The following is a 16,694-nucleotide window of genomic DNA, read 5'->3' as shown; positions in this document are numbered from 1 at the left end:
GTGAAAACATAATATCATGTGGGATAAATGTGACAACATAGGGAAGCAACATTTCTAAATGTGATACAATGAAAACTTTTCAATATTTCACATTTCTTTTCAACTTTCACATTAAACTGCAAATTTGATTTCGATGTGTTTTTCACATGTGAAAAAGTAGTGTTAACATTATGTATAGCGTAGAGAATTATTGTACCTTCTAAACTGCTGTGAAATACATTTTCATTAAGCCAAAATACTGTATTTTCAGCTGTTTGACGCTGGTGTCCAAAACCGAAAGTAAAATACCTAAAATACGAAAATTAAGAATGGGAGCCATAGAAAGAGAGTATATAGAACACATATACGGCTTCTTACACTTGCTGTCAATGAGAATGACAGCTCTATAACTCACACGTTTCTTTGTGAATTTGGGACAAAAAGTTACATATTGCAGCTTTAAACGCAACATTTCTCCAAGTTTTCACCATCATTGTAAAGTCCTATTTATTTTGTTGCTTTCAAAGTCATTTATTTCATGTGATTAGTGAAAGAAATTTGTCTGTCCCTCATTTTAAGGTCAACCCTGTTATGTGAATTGAACTCTCGTTTTAATATGGTGAAACTATACTTTTTTAATATGTCAAAAGTAACATTGAAAATCTAATAGTCAAGTCATAGTGTAAAAGCAGGTGAGCTGGTTCTACTCTTTTTGTAAATGTTCTGGTGTTGTTATGGTGGAAACTAATCGGCCTGAGCATAACACATCAACCCTGTTACCCATAGATTGGTAAAGCATTTCTATTTCATTTTTGTTGTTGTTGTGAAACTTGCATTCAATTACCACAAAGGGATTTAAGACAAACTTTTTTCTGTCAACCCTGTTAATTTATTTGGCACTTAATAGGCACTTACTAGTACATTTTTGTAATGGGAATGCCCTTTGAACCCTTGTTTTTTTATTAAGTTGAACATGTGTTCTCTATGACAGAATGTCTAGTAAACGTGTGCTCTCTAGTACGCGTTTTTAGTTTAGTTTACTCTAATAACCTTGTTGCTGTCTGATTTGAATTTGATTGGCTGATAGTAAAGAATGGGCTGCATGGTATGACGAAGTGACGCGTACGATGTACATATTAGGACATACATTTCATGGGCTCCTGAGTGGCGCAGTGGTCTAAACCACTGCATGTCATTGCTAGAGGTGTCACTACAGACCCTGGTTCGATTCCAAGCTGTATCACAACCGGCTGTGATTGGGAGCCCTGTAGGGCAGCACACAATTGGACTGGCTGGGGTAGGCTGTCATTGTAAATAACAATTTGTTCTTAACTGACTTGCCTAGTTAAATAAAAATGTACATAGGTTAAACATAGCTATTTTGTGGGTCCTATGTAAGCAGTAATTGTGGTCTAGGAGTGTGAAGCCAGGAGTGTGTGAACAAAGGTCAGAAGTTAGTATTACTCTTTCATATGAACAGACATCCTAAATGTGAATAGACCTTAGACAAGCACATAACATTCCCAAGTATGCTTTAAACATGGAGTGATTTGTATTACTTTTTAATGTGTTTTTTCTTCTTAGAAACAATAAAAGCCATACCGTAAAGCAAATCAAAATACATAAGGTTCTGTACAGGCATAGTAGCACATTCACACATTTTAAGTCTAGGCGATTTCCTCAAAGTGGGCACACATACATCAAAGGAGACTTCTTACACAATTGGTTTTTGTTGACAAACATTCATTTTGTGGTAGAGGGTGATTTACTCCACAACCATTTATCACAGGTTGATCATACACAAATGCAGAATCTACCATGTTTTTTGCCACATATATTGTTACAGTTGTGACTATCAACACAATAAATACGATTCAGTTCAAACGGAGGGATTCTCATTGAAGAGGAGTGAATAGTTGAACAAGCAAAGAAGCCACGGGAGAAGACAGTTGAGCTTGAACAGAAAATACCTAGTTGATACAAAACATTGAGTTAAAAGAAGTGTACTGAACATGCAAACTATTTATGTGTATTTTGACATGACAGAATCCCATTTATAAGCGCTACGTATTTATTTTTTCACTGGAGTATATTTTGACCATTGAGTTACGGCTACCCTGCTCCAAACATAATTGAATTGAAGGACATTCACAAAATAAAAAACGTCAAAATATTGACCTAATATTTGGGCATAAAAGTTTTTCTCATTCAGTAAATGATCATTTAAACTCAGCACTGCCCATTTGAGTATTGCTTGTCTACTAAAGGCCATTGCTGAAATCACAGTTGAAACTCTACAGTAAAAACACAATGGGTAGTCAAAATGTGTTTTACCACATGAGGGCAGTAGGCCCTATATAACACAATGTGGAATTGCTCAGGAAAATACTTCTGGTGGTGATTTACTAATAAACCTGTGATGTTAGATTGAGGATGTAATCAAGGAAGTCATATCTTGCCTCTAAACCTTCTGAGAACATACACAGCAAGTCTGTTTACATGAAGTAGTCATTTCAATCATCTCACTGTTTTGCCAACTACAAATGGGTGTTGCTATTTCACATGAAAATATTTAAAAGTGTTTAACTCTGACCATTCCATTTCATTTGGACATGAGTGTAAAATGTTGTCTCCATTTAGGATGAATCCATGACTTTTGCAACTAAGCCGCTCTTTCTCCCAACTAACAAAGGACGTTTCCTACAAAGACAAAGTGATGCAGTGGAAAAACATACTCAAAACAACAATGACAAGCTTTAAAATGCATACACTTTACACCATATATATTTGGATGCACTTTTTGACACTTTCAGTAATCTTGATGCAGACTATACAATATATGTATACAAGTAATATGAGTTAACATAGAGCGACAGAGCAAAAAAATAAATATTTTGTTGAAGTTTTATATATATCTATATATGTATATTTATATGTATATAGCTTACTTGTGGGTATGATGTGGGTGTTACAAGTTTGACAGGCTGATGTGTAGGGATAGTGGCCTTTCTCGATCTAGACTAAGATGGTTGCAAGGGTAGAATATCTGCAAACTTCCAAAGGAGAAGAGAGAGAGAGCTTGATGCTGTAGCAGTAACAACCTGGACATAAGCTCTCATTGCCCAAACCCGTCCGCCATTCTAAAATCAGCAGTGAACTCGGTTCTTCCATGATGCTCATACATGCACAGAGAGGAGTGGCAGTTTTTCAATGTTAATCAATGTTAAACACACAAAGGGTAACCATTTAGCCTAACCAACATTTCTCCATAGAGGGGTGCATTGCAGGTTGGTCTAGAAGTAGGGTAACAGCAGATTTCAGCTACCAAAGATATTATGGGGTTAAAATACCACTGTGTAGGTGAACAGTTGGACTGAACTGGACAAGCTTCTATCCATCCTCCATCCGTTAAACAGAAGAGGGAAAAAGAAGAATGGAAGTTGGAGGAGAACAGTGTGTTTGCCCATTACAAATTTGGTCTATATGTAGAAGAGAGCAGGTATGCTTCTTTCTTTCTATTTCCATTTTTTATTACAGAAAGCAAAAAACAAAACAAAAAAAAACAACAACATTTCAGGCCCCAAGTCATCCACGCCTTACCCAGAAAGCACTACGTGATATTTACATTAACTCAACTCACCAGCATGCAAAAATGTCCTGGAATTCGCTTTGCGAAGAAGGCAAAGATGCAAACTCTTAAAGAATAACATACATACAGTATCAGTACTTGTATTTAGAAAGAAAATTAAAATGATTTTTTTTTTATTAATACTTATTTTTTTTACAAAATATAATTTCCAACAGACCTTCCGACAGTGGAAAACTCACCCCTGGCTACTTAAAAAAAAAATCTTTGGTTGACCAGTCCAAACGCCTGATAGCTTAACACTTCTACGTCACACAACCTTACTTCTTCTTCTCTTTTTTTAACGAACCATGCTCACTGACATCATTGACATAAATGTATCCTTCCTGTTCTTGTGTTACCCTGCTAGAGAGATCACAATGGCCCCCCAAAGCCAACATCCCACATAGCCACAACCACAAACTGCACTTCCTCTATCCCCCTAGTTAGCGCCACACAGGAGTCCTTCCAAGAAGAACACACACGTGTGTAAACACCACGTGCACTCACAAGTAAAAGACAAGATCAGAAGGAAAGAGGTGACACATAAGATCAGAACAAAATAATACAAACAAAATCCAAAATAGAACACACATTTCCTCCGTGGTTAAAAAGAACAAACAAAAAAAAACAGGGGTCGTCAAAAGTTCAGCTCATTGTTTCTGCGAGCCGATCATCACCTTGGAAACAAAGTTCACGATAGCGCTGGCGGGCTGATCGGGGTCCATCTCGGCAAAGAGGTGACTGACGTTGTCAGTTGTGCTTCCTTGCTTCCGAGCCACGAACCCAAAGAACCTAAAAAGAGAAGGGAAACTGTCAATGGGTCTCCTCCAATCAGTATCTTCTGTTTGCCTCGTTCTGAGTCTGAGAGAACTGGATTGGTGAAATGAATCTGTAGGAATTGAATATGAATCATATATGAATCATATATGGAAAGTGTGTGTGTGTGCACCAAATGGGTTTGAACCCTGGTTGCCTTCACATCACAAAACTGTGTTAGCCCACTGAGCTAAAGCCTATTACTTCAGGCCTTAGGCAAGTTAACTCATCACTCAAGCATGGTCCACCCACTTCCATTATCATTAATGCTTTTCTGTATACATTTAGAGATATTGTTACGCTCCATTTTGGTTTTTTCCATCTCTATAGTTATGTGGTCAATCTCTAGGGGGTAAAGACACACCATGCCACTGTTATCATTTTTACTTATTTACTGCATTGATGTAACCAGGGCCTGAAACTAACTTTTTAGTCTAGGAGCCAGTGATGTAGCCATATTCTCAGGGTATATTCAACCCACTTCCATCAATTCCGAGAAGATTTTGAGAACTGTCTTAAACTGAATAAGAAGGTACTTTACATAATACGTGCATTTCACATGAGCATGCATCTGAAATCAACATTTTAGACCCACAGCCAGTGTTGCTGCTTTTACCAGCCACTCAGACAGCTTTTGTCTGGAGCTACACTACTGGTCAAAAGCTTTAGAACACCTACTCATTCAAGGGTTTTTATTTATTTTTTACTTTTGTCTACATAGAATAGAATAATGGTAAAGACATCAAAACTATGAAATAACACATATAGACTCATGTAGTAAGCAAAAAAAGTGTTCAAAATATATTCTTCTTTGCAGCAATTCGACCATGATTCAGGCAGTCTCCTCTGAACAGTTGATCTTGAGATGTGTCTGTTACATGAACTCTGTGAAGGATTTACAGTGCCTTGCGAAAGTATTCGGCCCCCTTGAACTTTGTGACCTTTTGCCACATTTCAGGCTTCAAACATAAAGATATAAAACTGTATTTTTTTGTGAAGAATCAACAACAAGTGGGACACAATCATGAAGTGGAACGACATTTATTGGATATTTCAAACTTTTTTAACAATTAAAAAACTGAAAAATTGGGCGTGCAAAATTATTCAGCCCCCTTAAGTTAATACTTTGTAGCGCCACCTTTTGCTGCGATTACAGCTGTAAGTCGCTTGGGGTATGTCTCTATCAGTTTTGCACATCGAGAGACTGACATTTTTTCCCATTCCTCCTTGCAAAACAGCTCGAGCTCAGTGAGGTTGGATGGAGAGCATTTGTGAACAGCAGTTTTCAGTTCTTTCCACAGATTCTCGATTGGATTCAGGTCTGGACTTTGACTTGGCCATTCTAACACCTGGATATGTTAATTTTTGAACCATTCCATTGTAGATTTTGCTTTATGTTTTGGATCATTGTCTTGTTGGAAGACAAATCTCCGTCCCAGTCTCAGGTCTTTTGCAGACTCCATCAGGTTTTCTTCCAGAATGGTCCTGTATTTGGCTCCATCCATCTTCCCATCAATTTTAACCATCTTCCCTGTCCCTGCTGAAGAAAAGCAGGCCCAAACCATGAGGCTGCCACCACCATGTTTGACAGTGGGGATGGTGTGTGTTCAGGGTGATGAGCTGTGTTGCTTTTACGCCAAACATAACGTTTTGCATTGTTGCCAAAAAGTTCAATTTTGGTTTCATCTGACCAGAGCACCTTCTTCCACATGTTTGGTGTGTCTCCCAGGTGGCTTGTGGCAAACTTTAAACGACACTTTTTATGGATATCTTTAAGAAATGGCTTTCTTCTTGCCACTCTTCCATAAAGGCCAGATTTGTGCAATATACGATTGTTGTCCTATGGACAGAGTCTCCCACCTCAGCTGTAGATCTCTGCAGTTCATCCAGAGTGATCATGGGCCTCTTGGCTGCATCTCTGATCAGTCTTCTCCTTGTATGAGCTGAAAGTTTAGAGGGACGGCCAGGTCTTGGTAGATTTGCAGTGGTCTGATACTCCTTCCATTTCAATATTATCGCTTGCACAGTGCTCCTTGGGATGTTTAAAGCTTGGGGAATCTTTTTGTATCCAAATCCGGCTTTAAACTTCTTCACAACAGTATCTCGGACCTGCCTGGTGTGTTCCTTGTTCTTCATGATGCTCTCTGCGCATTTAACGGACCTCTGAGACTATCACAGTGCAGGTGCATTTATACGGAGACTTGATTACACACAGGTGGATTGTATTTATCATCATTAGTCATTTAGGTCAACATTGGATCATTCAGAGATCCTCACTGAACTTCTGGAGAGAGTTTGCTGCACTGAAAGTAAAGGGGCCGAATAATTTTGCACGCCCAATTTTTTTTTTTTTTTTTTGTTTTTGAATTGTTAAAAAAGTTTGAAATATCCAATAAATGTCGTTCCACTTCATGATTGTGTCCCACTTGTTGTTGATTCTTCACAAAAAAATACAGTTTTATATCTTTATGTTTGAAGCCTGAAATGTGGCAAAAGGTCGCAAAGTTCAAGGGGGCCGAATACTTTCGCAAGGCACTGTATATGGGCTGCAATTTCTGAGGCTGGTAACTCTAATGAACTTATCCTCTGCAGCAGAGGTAACTCTGGGTCTTCCATTCCAGTGGCGGTCCTCACGAGAGCCAGTTTCATCATAGCGCTTGATGGTTTTTGAAACTGTACTTGAAGTTCTTGAACATTTCCGAATTGACTGACTCTCATGTCTTAAAGTAATGATGGATTGTCATTTCCCTTTGCTTATTTGAGCTGTTCTTGCCATAATATGGACTTGGTCTTTTACCAAATTGGGCTATTTTCTGTATAACCTTGTCACAACACAACTGATTGGCTTAAGAAGGAAAGAAATTCCACAAATTCACTTTTAAGAAGGCACACCTGTTAATTGAAATGCATTCCATGTGACTACCTCATGAAGCTGGTTGAGAGAATGCCAATAGTGTGCAAATTGTCATCAAGGCAAAGGGTGGCTATTTGAAGAATCTCAAATATAACATATTTTGATTTTTTAACACTTTTTTTGGTTACTACATGATTTCATAGATATTATTTCATAGTTATTATTCATAGTTATTATTCTACAATGTAGAAAACAGTAAAAAATAAAGAAAAACCCTGGAATGAGTAGGTGTTCTAAAACTTTTGAACGGTAGTGTATTTTGCTAGCTCTGGCTGTAAATGACAAATGTCTTATATTAATGATTATGATATTGTCATAGTGTTTGTCTACTTGATATACTGCCTTTAAAGACAAAGGAGTTTAATCCAAGTCTCATAACAGTAAATTCATAGGAACTATGATACCGGAGTTTAAAACCTCAAACCATGACATGTTAAACTCTAAAGGTGTGACTGCCAACGCTTGGTTTTGTTGGCATAACCTGCCCAGTCACCTATCCATCCATCTATTCCTCCTCTCTGAATCATTGGTGGGGTACCTACAGCCTTTCTTGTTTCCCCTCATATCATGGCTGAGCTCCAAAATATCGCCTTTCATTTGGCGCAGGTCAAGAACTGATGGTAAGTCTGTCTGAGTGAAATGTTTCTCCCAAAGACCATGGAGGTCAAGCTAAACAACTGATCTACCTATCCCTAGTTCTAACCAGTGAAAACCATCCTCGGACAACTATCTGAAAGTATCAAGCACCTCCACCAGTTAGCTAGTTTGCTTAACTTTCTTCAGTGGCAAACGTTGCTCTGTAACTCTCAGTCAAAGTGGTTGGGCTATAAACAGTATATGCAACTACAGAAATAAATATACTAGGTTTAGGTGTATGGTACTCAGGTGCATGTATACTTACTTGGCTGTGCCCCCTTCAGGTTTGTTCCACCTGTAGAGAGAGAAATAAACAGTATTCTATCAGGTAACATTTTGTATGATGTATTCATGACATATGATATTATGAGGTCAAAGGCCCCATTCATTTATTGCTGCATTTCGATTACTGCCCGCGTACATGGGTGTGTGTGTGTGTGTGTTTGTATGTGTGTGGACAGCATTAGTGTGCTGTAGCTCAGTTTATACAATGGGTGAGTCTAATGATGAATGATGATTGGTTAAAACCGCATTCCAGCCGGTGTCTATTCCACAAGTTACCACCGGCTAAATCTATGACATTAAATTGCCTATTTACTCCGTTCCATCTGACGTCCCAATCCACTGTCTCATCAGCCCAGCCAGGCAATTTAGAAACTTGATATCCACTATAAAAAGCATCTAGACATTATCTCACATTTCTTTTAGTTTTCAGCAGCGGGAGATTTGTATAAACCTTGCTGTTTGTATCTCTGACATCTGCAACATTGTTTCAATATTCAAATTCCATCTCCAGCTGTCCCATAGTAATGAAGGTAGGGGTCGGGAGTTGGGACGAGACAGACAGGCAGGCAGCGTTTCCCAGCCAGTCAAAATCATGAATCAGCTGGCATCATTTTTATGGATATATATACAAAGTAATGTCAATTGAAAAAGGTCAAACGAAACGAAGTGGAGCTAGTTTGCAGCTTCAATTTTAAGTTATTGTGTTAGCTGTGTTGTTGGCTAGCTCTTCTGAACAACAGTGTCCTGACGAGAGAACACATTTTCCTTGACAGGCGAACTCATTAGCTCATTGTTATGGATGTATCCAAATAAATGTCACTAGAAAACTGCTTAAACAAATGCAAATGATGCTACTTCGTTGTTATTCTGGCTGCAATGTTTGACGTGTCTGTAAGTTAGCCGTAGTTGGCTAGCTAGCAAGCAAGGTATAAGAACGTTTCCAGACAGTATGGCAATAGAACATTTAATACGAACGAGATACAGAACAAATAGACTGAACGACTGGGTCATTTGACCATCCGGCTTGGGTAGCAACTATAGATTTGTGTCGGGACGATCTGTGGATGGATGAAATAGTATGAATAATTTCATTGACATATTTTCTTTAAAAACATTATTTTAATCATTACTTGAATATGCTGGTAACCCGTTGCATAAAAGTGATAATGCCATCAAAGCCAGTGTTTTGAGGACATATTGGCATGGTTTGCCGGCCCATAACTTCATCTAGGGCCTAACAACACCCATGCCAATATATCCTCCAAACACCGGCTTCGAGTGCATTGTCACTTAAGTGGACTCACTTTCTCTCCTGAGGGTCGATATCACAAAATGTGACAGTGTTGATGGGGTAGTGGCGCCGGAAGAAAAGCCTGTAGGGAAAAACTATGTTTCAGCACATTGCAATATAGCAATTCATAGGCTACTGCGTAACTAGCTACTACAACGCAAGTTGGATTGAACAGAGGCATAAATTGTAACCCTCGGTCAGAGTGAGCTCTATCTGGAAGTCAGTTTCAAATATGTTTTATTGTTGGGCAGAATTTCAAATTCAATGTACACTCTTGTGGTTATTCTCTATTTCATACACAAATGCCTGTGCATCCTACTCACTTCCTCTGGTTGTCGGTCAGGGTGATGCCTTGGGCCGACACCTTGAAGTGCACGATGGTGGCGGTGGGCGGGGACACGGCAGCCACCGTCTCCGAGATGGCCTTGGCGACGGCCTGAGGTCCCGTCAGAGACTCCATGTCCACCGAGTTGATGTACAGCACATTGCATGCTGGGAAAAGAAGAGAGAGGTGTAGCCAATCAGCACAGTGCATTTCACACTGGAAAGAGGCGAGAAGTGATGCCATGGGCTGTCTGGTTCTTCAATGATACAACAGATGTGGGTTTTGTTGTATTGTTTTCTGTTGTAAAGTGACATGATCAATAGTTTACAATTATAGGATTTATCATGTATGCTTATGATTAGAGAAACATGATAGAATCTATTACAAAACTCCATTCATCAGTTTATACTATGTAGCATAGTAGTTTAATGCAAAAAAGCAATAGTACATTCTTGACAGTTTTCAATGCAGTTAAGGGAATCATTTCATACATGGAGACAAGACATATATCACATTGGTATTAGTGTGTTTATAGTTCTGCACCTCAGCAGATATAAAAATGTTAAAAAGACATCTGTATTTCCATGCAACACATTTCCATTGCTCTAAGGACGGCACATGCATTCTGGGACAAGGCTGGGGAAAAAAAAGACATCGGACAGAAAAGCTGGACAGGTGCATTGTTGTTGTCTATTAGATGGAGAAAGAGACAAACACACGGGCACGCCCGCGCACACTCACACACACTCACGCACACTCACGCACGCACACTCATGCACAGACTTCTGAGGTAGACATCAGGGATCTGGGCTAGAATGCAGCAGTCAGGGACCAACAGTCACATATCAGGAAGACAAATTCAAACGAAAGGACACAGGGTTTACCATGGGAGTCAGCAGGGGCCCTCTGCCCTATAGTGACACAGAGGTGATGTCACCAGTGGGGGGAGAACAGTGGAATGGTTCAGATTATGTCACAACAAATAAAGTAATTTAGATTATCTTTCTGTTACGTAATGCTCAGCAAAACTGCTGACTGAGATATTGCTTCTTACCGGCTCCTTGTTTGAGGAGTTCAGCTGCTGGGTTGGTTGGTGTGGCAATATCCGGCACATCCTCGTGGATATCTGAAACGCAGCAGAAGCAGATTCTGCAGAAATTCCTCACACCACACTGTTGTATGTATCCATGTACATATTCATTCAAGAATACACGCACGCACACACACACTCTCCTGGCCTCACCTCTGGTAGGTATGACCAGTTTACAGGGCAGGGCCTGTGGAGTCATGGCGTGCTGGTACACCAGAGCGGACAGACATCCTAGAGAGACACCAACACAAAGAGAGATTAGTATTAGCCGTGCCAACAGGAAAACGATTCTAGAAAGATTACATATCCTGATCCAGACATGTAGATCACACATACCCCATTCCCACACTCACACACTCCTCATAGCAACACTTTCACTCACCCCATACCCACACTCCCACACCCATGGTGCATTTCCACTATGGATTTACCCAGGTGTTATTAACTCCACGGCCCAGCTCCTGGGACTCACTGGGCCATGCTCCTGGGACAGTGGACCTGCTCTGACTTGGTGCCAACGAAAGGCTGTTGGGGCATTTTAGGTGGCATTTACATACAGGTAACAATCGCTAATTGTGAACATGGGTTTATGCCTTCCGACGTTTAACACCTTCCCACAACTGTTTTAATTAAGCAGAGGTTGTTGATTCTGCTCTTCACAAGTCCTCACTCTCAGCCCTAGCTATGGAAACACTATTTCCTTAGTATAACATCAGGGTGTATATTGTAACACTTGTGTTAGAGTCAAAAAGTGTCTAATTTGTGTTAGAGCAACAGTGTCTAATTTAACCCCACATCCCTATCTGTCACGACGTGACCCTTTTGAGCAGCTGTTCATGTTAAAAGCATTAGCATAGTTAGCATAGTGTAGTTATCAACTGTATTACAGTGAATCCTCTCTTTGTCTACCAAGCCGTCATATCGGCTTATCCCACTAGGGACTTTCAGTGTATTATGTCAGTAACCAATGCTAGGGTTGCTAGGGTTCGTGCAGATATCCAATGATTTGTGACATTCAGAATATGACTGATGAGGTAATATTACATGAATAAGTGATTGTAATCGATAAGATATGAAAATATCTGAAGAATTATATTCGGGAAATTGTAACTCTATAAACAACAGTTTCCTGTGGTGCCCCGACTTCCTAGTTAATTACTATTCTGTGATTCGTTGAATTACGGAATAATTACACATGGAGAATTTCATTGATAATATACAGTCTTCACATTTAATGACGGCAAACGCTACGACAAATTCAATTAGTAGTCTAGAGGATAAGGTTACTTCAAGAGGCCCATTTTTAGACTGATGCTGGCTGACTTGTTAAGTCATCCCTAAATGTGTGCTTGGGCCAGTAGCCATCTTCCTGTGGTTCTCAGTAAGAGGAGTCTAACACACACATGCATACAGTATTTCATATCTAGATTTGACACTGTGAAAATTGCCTTCATTTAACAACAGCTCAGATGTGGGAGGGAAGGTCGCTAGCTACCAACTCTGGGTTCAAATACTATTTGAAATAACTGCCACTGCAGGCAGGCAAATGAAAACGTATTTTAAAGATTTCAAATAGTATTTGAACCCTGGTCTGGAGCTAGCTAGTCTCCTCTGCACCTTCTCAAGATGATCTTACACAAGGCTCCTGTAGCCGCATGCTTTGCAGCTTACGTACGCCACCCAGCCCTATGTTATCATACTTTTTTTGATCTTGCTATCATCCTTTTGCACCCGAAGGATGGGGGGAAAAAAGCCTTGTCCCTTATGCTGATATCTTCTTCCAGCCCCTCATTTATACACATGCAGTGATGTAAAATACTTTAAAGTACTACTTTAGTATTTTTGGGGGGTATCTGTCCTTTACTATTTATTTTTTTGGGCAACGTTTACTTTTACTTCACTATATATCTAAAGACAATACTGTACTTTTTACTCCATACATTTTCCCTGATACCCAAAAGTACATTTTGACAGGAAAATGATCCAATTCACTCACTTATCAAGAGAACATCCCTGGTCTTCCCTACTGCCTCTGACCTGGTGGACTCACTAAACACAAATGCTTTGTTTGTAAATTATGTCTGAGTGTTATAGTGTGCCCTTGGCTGTCCGTCAATAAAAAACAAGAACATTGTGCGTTCTGGTTTGCTTAATATAAGGAATTTGAAATGATTTATACTTTCACTTTTGATACTTAAGTACATTTGAGCAATTCCATTTACTTTTGATACATAAGTACACTTAAAGCCAAATACTTTTAGACTTTTACTCAAGTAGTATTTTACTGGGTGACTTTCCCATTTACTTGAGTCATTTTCTATTACGGTATCTTTACTTTTACTCAAGTATGACATTTGAGTACGTTTTCCACCACTGTACACATGCAAACACACACACACACACACACACACACACACACACACACACACACACACACACACACACACACACGGAATGTGGTCTGCGGATTAAATTAGAGGGGGATACATTTGAACCATACTAAATTACTTTAACTGATCCCATACTATAATTAGGATTACACATGATGGGCTGGGAGAACGGATACTCTTTCAAAGGCTGGGACACGGGGAGCACAGAGGGGATCAGAGTCATTAGACCAACACAGCCAAGAGTAAGAGTTAGTCACCCCAACCACATCATGAACCTCATGTCTGGAGCGCACTCCTCCCCCGTTACACAATCTGAGAAACAAGCCATGTTGTTGTCAGAAGGACCGGTTCTGATAGGTCTGAAAAAAGATTCTATCAACGTTCTTGAATCCTTCTGTCCTCTCCCCACTTCCCTCTCAAAACGTCAGAGTGAAGCGAGGAGAGTATTGGGGGAGAATATCCGTGCAGAAGAAGAACCTTGGATCTCCTCCTCCAATGCTCTCCTCTCTTCCCTCTGTGTGCGTGTGCACATAGCCGCGGGTAATAGGGGTTCTGAGGGGGGGAAATAATTTTGTTCACAAAAGTAGTGCACTGGGTCTTTACTATAGCTGTATTAGCAGACCCATATAGCTGTCTGTAGTGCTGGCCCTTAAAAAATGTCAGCACCCCCCATCAACAAAATAAATCACAGCACCCGCACCCCCAAACGACTTACTGCAGCTATGCGCATGCATATGTGTGTGTGTGTGTAGGGGTTAAAGGTGACTCACCAAAGTAAGGTTCGTTGGGACATCCCTTCAGCTTCACTCCCTTAGGACTTGTCTCAATCAGGAAGTGCCTCACCAGCTCATTAGCGTTGTCACCAGCTACAGGGGCCCCCGAAGGGCAAAACAATATAGGGAACACAAAAGAACAACACACCGGTGAGCCCATTTATGGTATGTAGACATCACCTTACACGGGAAGGTATTATATATTATAGTTCTTATATAGGCAATGACTTCTTTCTTTACCCCACCTGACAACAGGCCAAAACAGAGACTAAAATATGATTTTTAATGGAATGTTCTAGGATGAGCTAAGTGGCTAGTTAAGATTGGCCTCTTGGCAGAAAAAATAAACTGTGCTTACAACATTCTCCTCCCTTCGTGTGTGTGTGTGTCCGTGCGTGCGTGCACAGTGTTGACCTAGAACATTCTCTTCCCTTTGTGTGCACACACAAAAAAGGAGGTTTATTCAAGGGTTCTTTGGGAAAGGTGATGATTCTAGGTGTAACCATAATGACTTTAGCTCATCAACGGTTCTTACCAGTTCACAAAAGGGTTATTTGCTCTTTTAATGATAATTAAAACGTAGGGGAGGTGGCTCACTAGAATATTTTGGGGCGCTCAGACCTTTTTTGTGCAACCTTGAGTGAAAGTGTCATTCCAGTTTATCTAATGTGTTGTGTTATGTTATCAAACATTATGGCCAGTGATGGTGTCTTGTGAAAGACTGAGAACAGTTGTGTCAATTGAGAACGGTTCACTAAATCAGTCAGTGGTGCTAAAATTCTCTCCTCCCGGACCACCAGCTGTGCCAGGGGTACAGTAGCTCACTTGATTCAACGTGTCAATTAACACAATAACACCTACGGAATTTTAACATTATAATATGGCCCACCAGAATATAAAACCCTGTATGGTTCTTCAAAAGTATCTAAAACAAACTTCTTTACAGAACCTTCAAAAAAAGTGTTCTATACAGCACCAAAAAGGGTTCTGCTATGGTTACAAGCCAAAGAACCCCTATCTGGTACTATTAAGAACCATTATGTTTGTGTGTGTGTGTGTGTGTGTGTGCGCACAGGAAGACGTGTGCAGGCGTCCACGTGTGTAGAGGAGGCATTCCAATCCACTCCCAGTTATCCCTGCTCTTCTAGGTGTTATTGGAAACATCACAGGCACCTCATACCTTAATGACAGTACTAAGACCCAGGGTATATGTTTAGCAGTGCTGATCGACTATATAGCCAGACTCTGCTGGAGTAACGATATGCTTTCATCGGGCCCCTCAGAAACACATGATCCACTTCAGAGTTTGTTGATTGATTGATTTAATACGTGAGAGTATGTGAACGTCAAACAAAATGTGATTGTTCTTTGTATGATTTCACTGTGGACTGTATGTGTGCTTGTGTGTGTGTGTCTCCTTATATGTAGGGCCACAAGATGACACAACATCACAGAGGTGTAGAGGGCTAATATAAATTTCCATCAGCAATTACAGGTACAGTATATGAAAGCTGGAGCCCAGTTGGTGATCCAGTACATTTTACGTTTGAGTAATTTAGCAGACGCTCTTATCCAGAGCTATTTAAAGTTAGTGCATTCATCTTAAAACAGCTAGGAGAGACAACCACATATCACACTCATGTGTTCATAACAAGTGGGAAACTTGGAAGTACCTTTCTTGGTCTGCTGTACAGTGGGAGGAGGAGAGGCCACTTTCATGGCCAGGCCATAGGCCCCTCGGAAGGAGTGACTGTCCCGAATGACAAAGGCCCCGGGCTCTCTCTCTCTCAGCAGGCTGATGGCTGCAATACACAATAATACATGATTCAATAAAATAACACTTTATGTATCCCCTCAGGGGAAAGTAAGAAAGTATTGCCAGATCATACATTCCTTTGGATGTAACACAGAGAGGAGAAGAAACAAGGACAAGGAAGAGGCAAGGAGAGGTCTTTGGGGGAGAGAGGAAGGGGTGCAAAATGATTCTGAAGAGGTGAAACGGGGAGGGTTGAAGGACGAGGAGAAATAAAGGGATAGGTAGGATAGACATGGAAGATGGGGAGAGGGAGAAGGAGGCGAGTGGGAGTCGGAAGGGAATGAGGAGGAAACTTTCCTTGAAAGGAAGGAAGGAAGACCTTTTGTGATCCCATATTTCAATGTAACTACGGGGGGGGGGGGGGGGGGGGGGGAGTTATTAGCAGTTGTCTTGTTCAACAAAACAACATGTATTGCATCTCTAACATGCAATTCTATGTATCCCTATATGTCATAGACTCTGTAAGGAAGATAGATATACATTACATGCAGATGTTCCCTAGCCACTTAGATTAATGGAGTACATATGGTGTGTGTGTGCGTATGTGTGTGTGTGTGCGCGTGTGTGATGTCATCGCAGCGGAGCATGTGCTTGTGTTTAAGGCTATCTCCATTGACATTTTATTCATTTAGCAGACGTTCCATCCCAGATGATCTAATCCAATAAGAGAGTGTGAGCAGAAGCAGATGTAGGGGCCAACAGCAGTGACCTCACAGTGAAACATACAGCAGAAGAGAACAGAATAGGGTCA

The 16,694-nt window shown here is 40.4% G+C and overlaps 1 protein-coding gene across 9 annotated transcripts in view; it reads right to left on the bottom strand.

The window, feature by feature from the left end:
* Nucleotides 1-1,525: 1,525 nt before the first annotated feature.
* LOC139380518 (tensin 1b) overlaps nt 1,526-16,694 on the bottom strand; it is a 291,929-nt gene continuing 276,760 nt past the window's right edge. For 5 of the 9 annotated variants that reach the window (XM_071123242.1, XM_071123241.1, XM_071123247.1 and 2 more), the window contains 9 exons: nt 15,801-15,929; nt 14,125-14,220; nt 11,118-11,195; nt 10,929-11,000; nt 10,759-10,785; nt 9,873-10,041; nt 9,563-9,631; nt 8,239-8,268; nt 1,526-4,399 (listed from right to left, as the gene is read on the bottom strand). In XM_071123242.1, the coding sequence (XP_070979343.1) occupies nt 4,258-4,399; nt 8,239-8,268; nt 9,563-9,631; nt 9,873-10,041; nt 10,759-10,785; nt 10,929-11,000; nt 11,118-11,195; nt 14,125-14,220; nt 15,801-15,929 (812 nt within the window). In that variant the 3' untranslated portion in view covers nt 1,526-4,257. The remainder of the gene's footprint in view (nt 4,400-8,238; nt 8,269-9,562; nt 9,632-9,872; nt 10,042-10,758; nt 10,786-10,928; nt 11,001-11,117; nt 11,196-14,124; nt 14,221-15,800; nt 15,930-16,694) is intronic. The other 4 variants (XM_071123243.1, XM_071123244.1, XM_071123249.1 and 1 more) reach the window with 1 other exon arrangement.

This window comes from Oncorhynchus clarkii, chromosome 22 (genome assembly GCF_045791955.1).
Source record: "Oncorhynchus clarkii lewisi isolate Uvic-CL-2024 chromosome 22, UVic_Ocla_1.0, whole genome shotgun sequence".
Taxonomy (NCBI): domain Eukaryota; kingdom Metazoa; phylum Chordata; class Actinopteri; order Salmoniformes; family Salmonidae; genus Oncorhynchus; species Oncorhynchus clarkii.
This window is presented reverse-complemented; position numbering and strand designations above follow the sequence as displayed.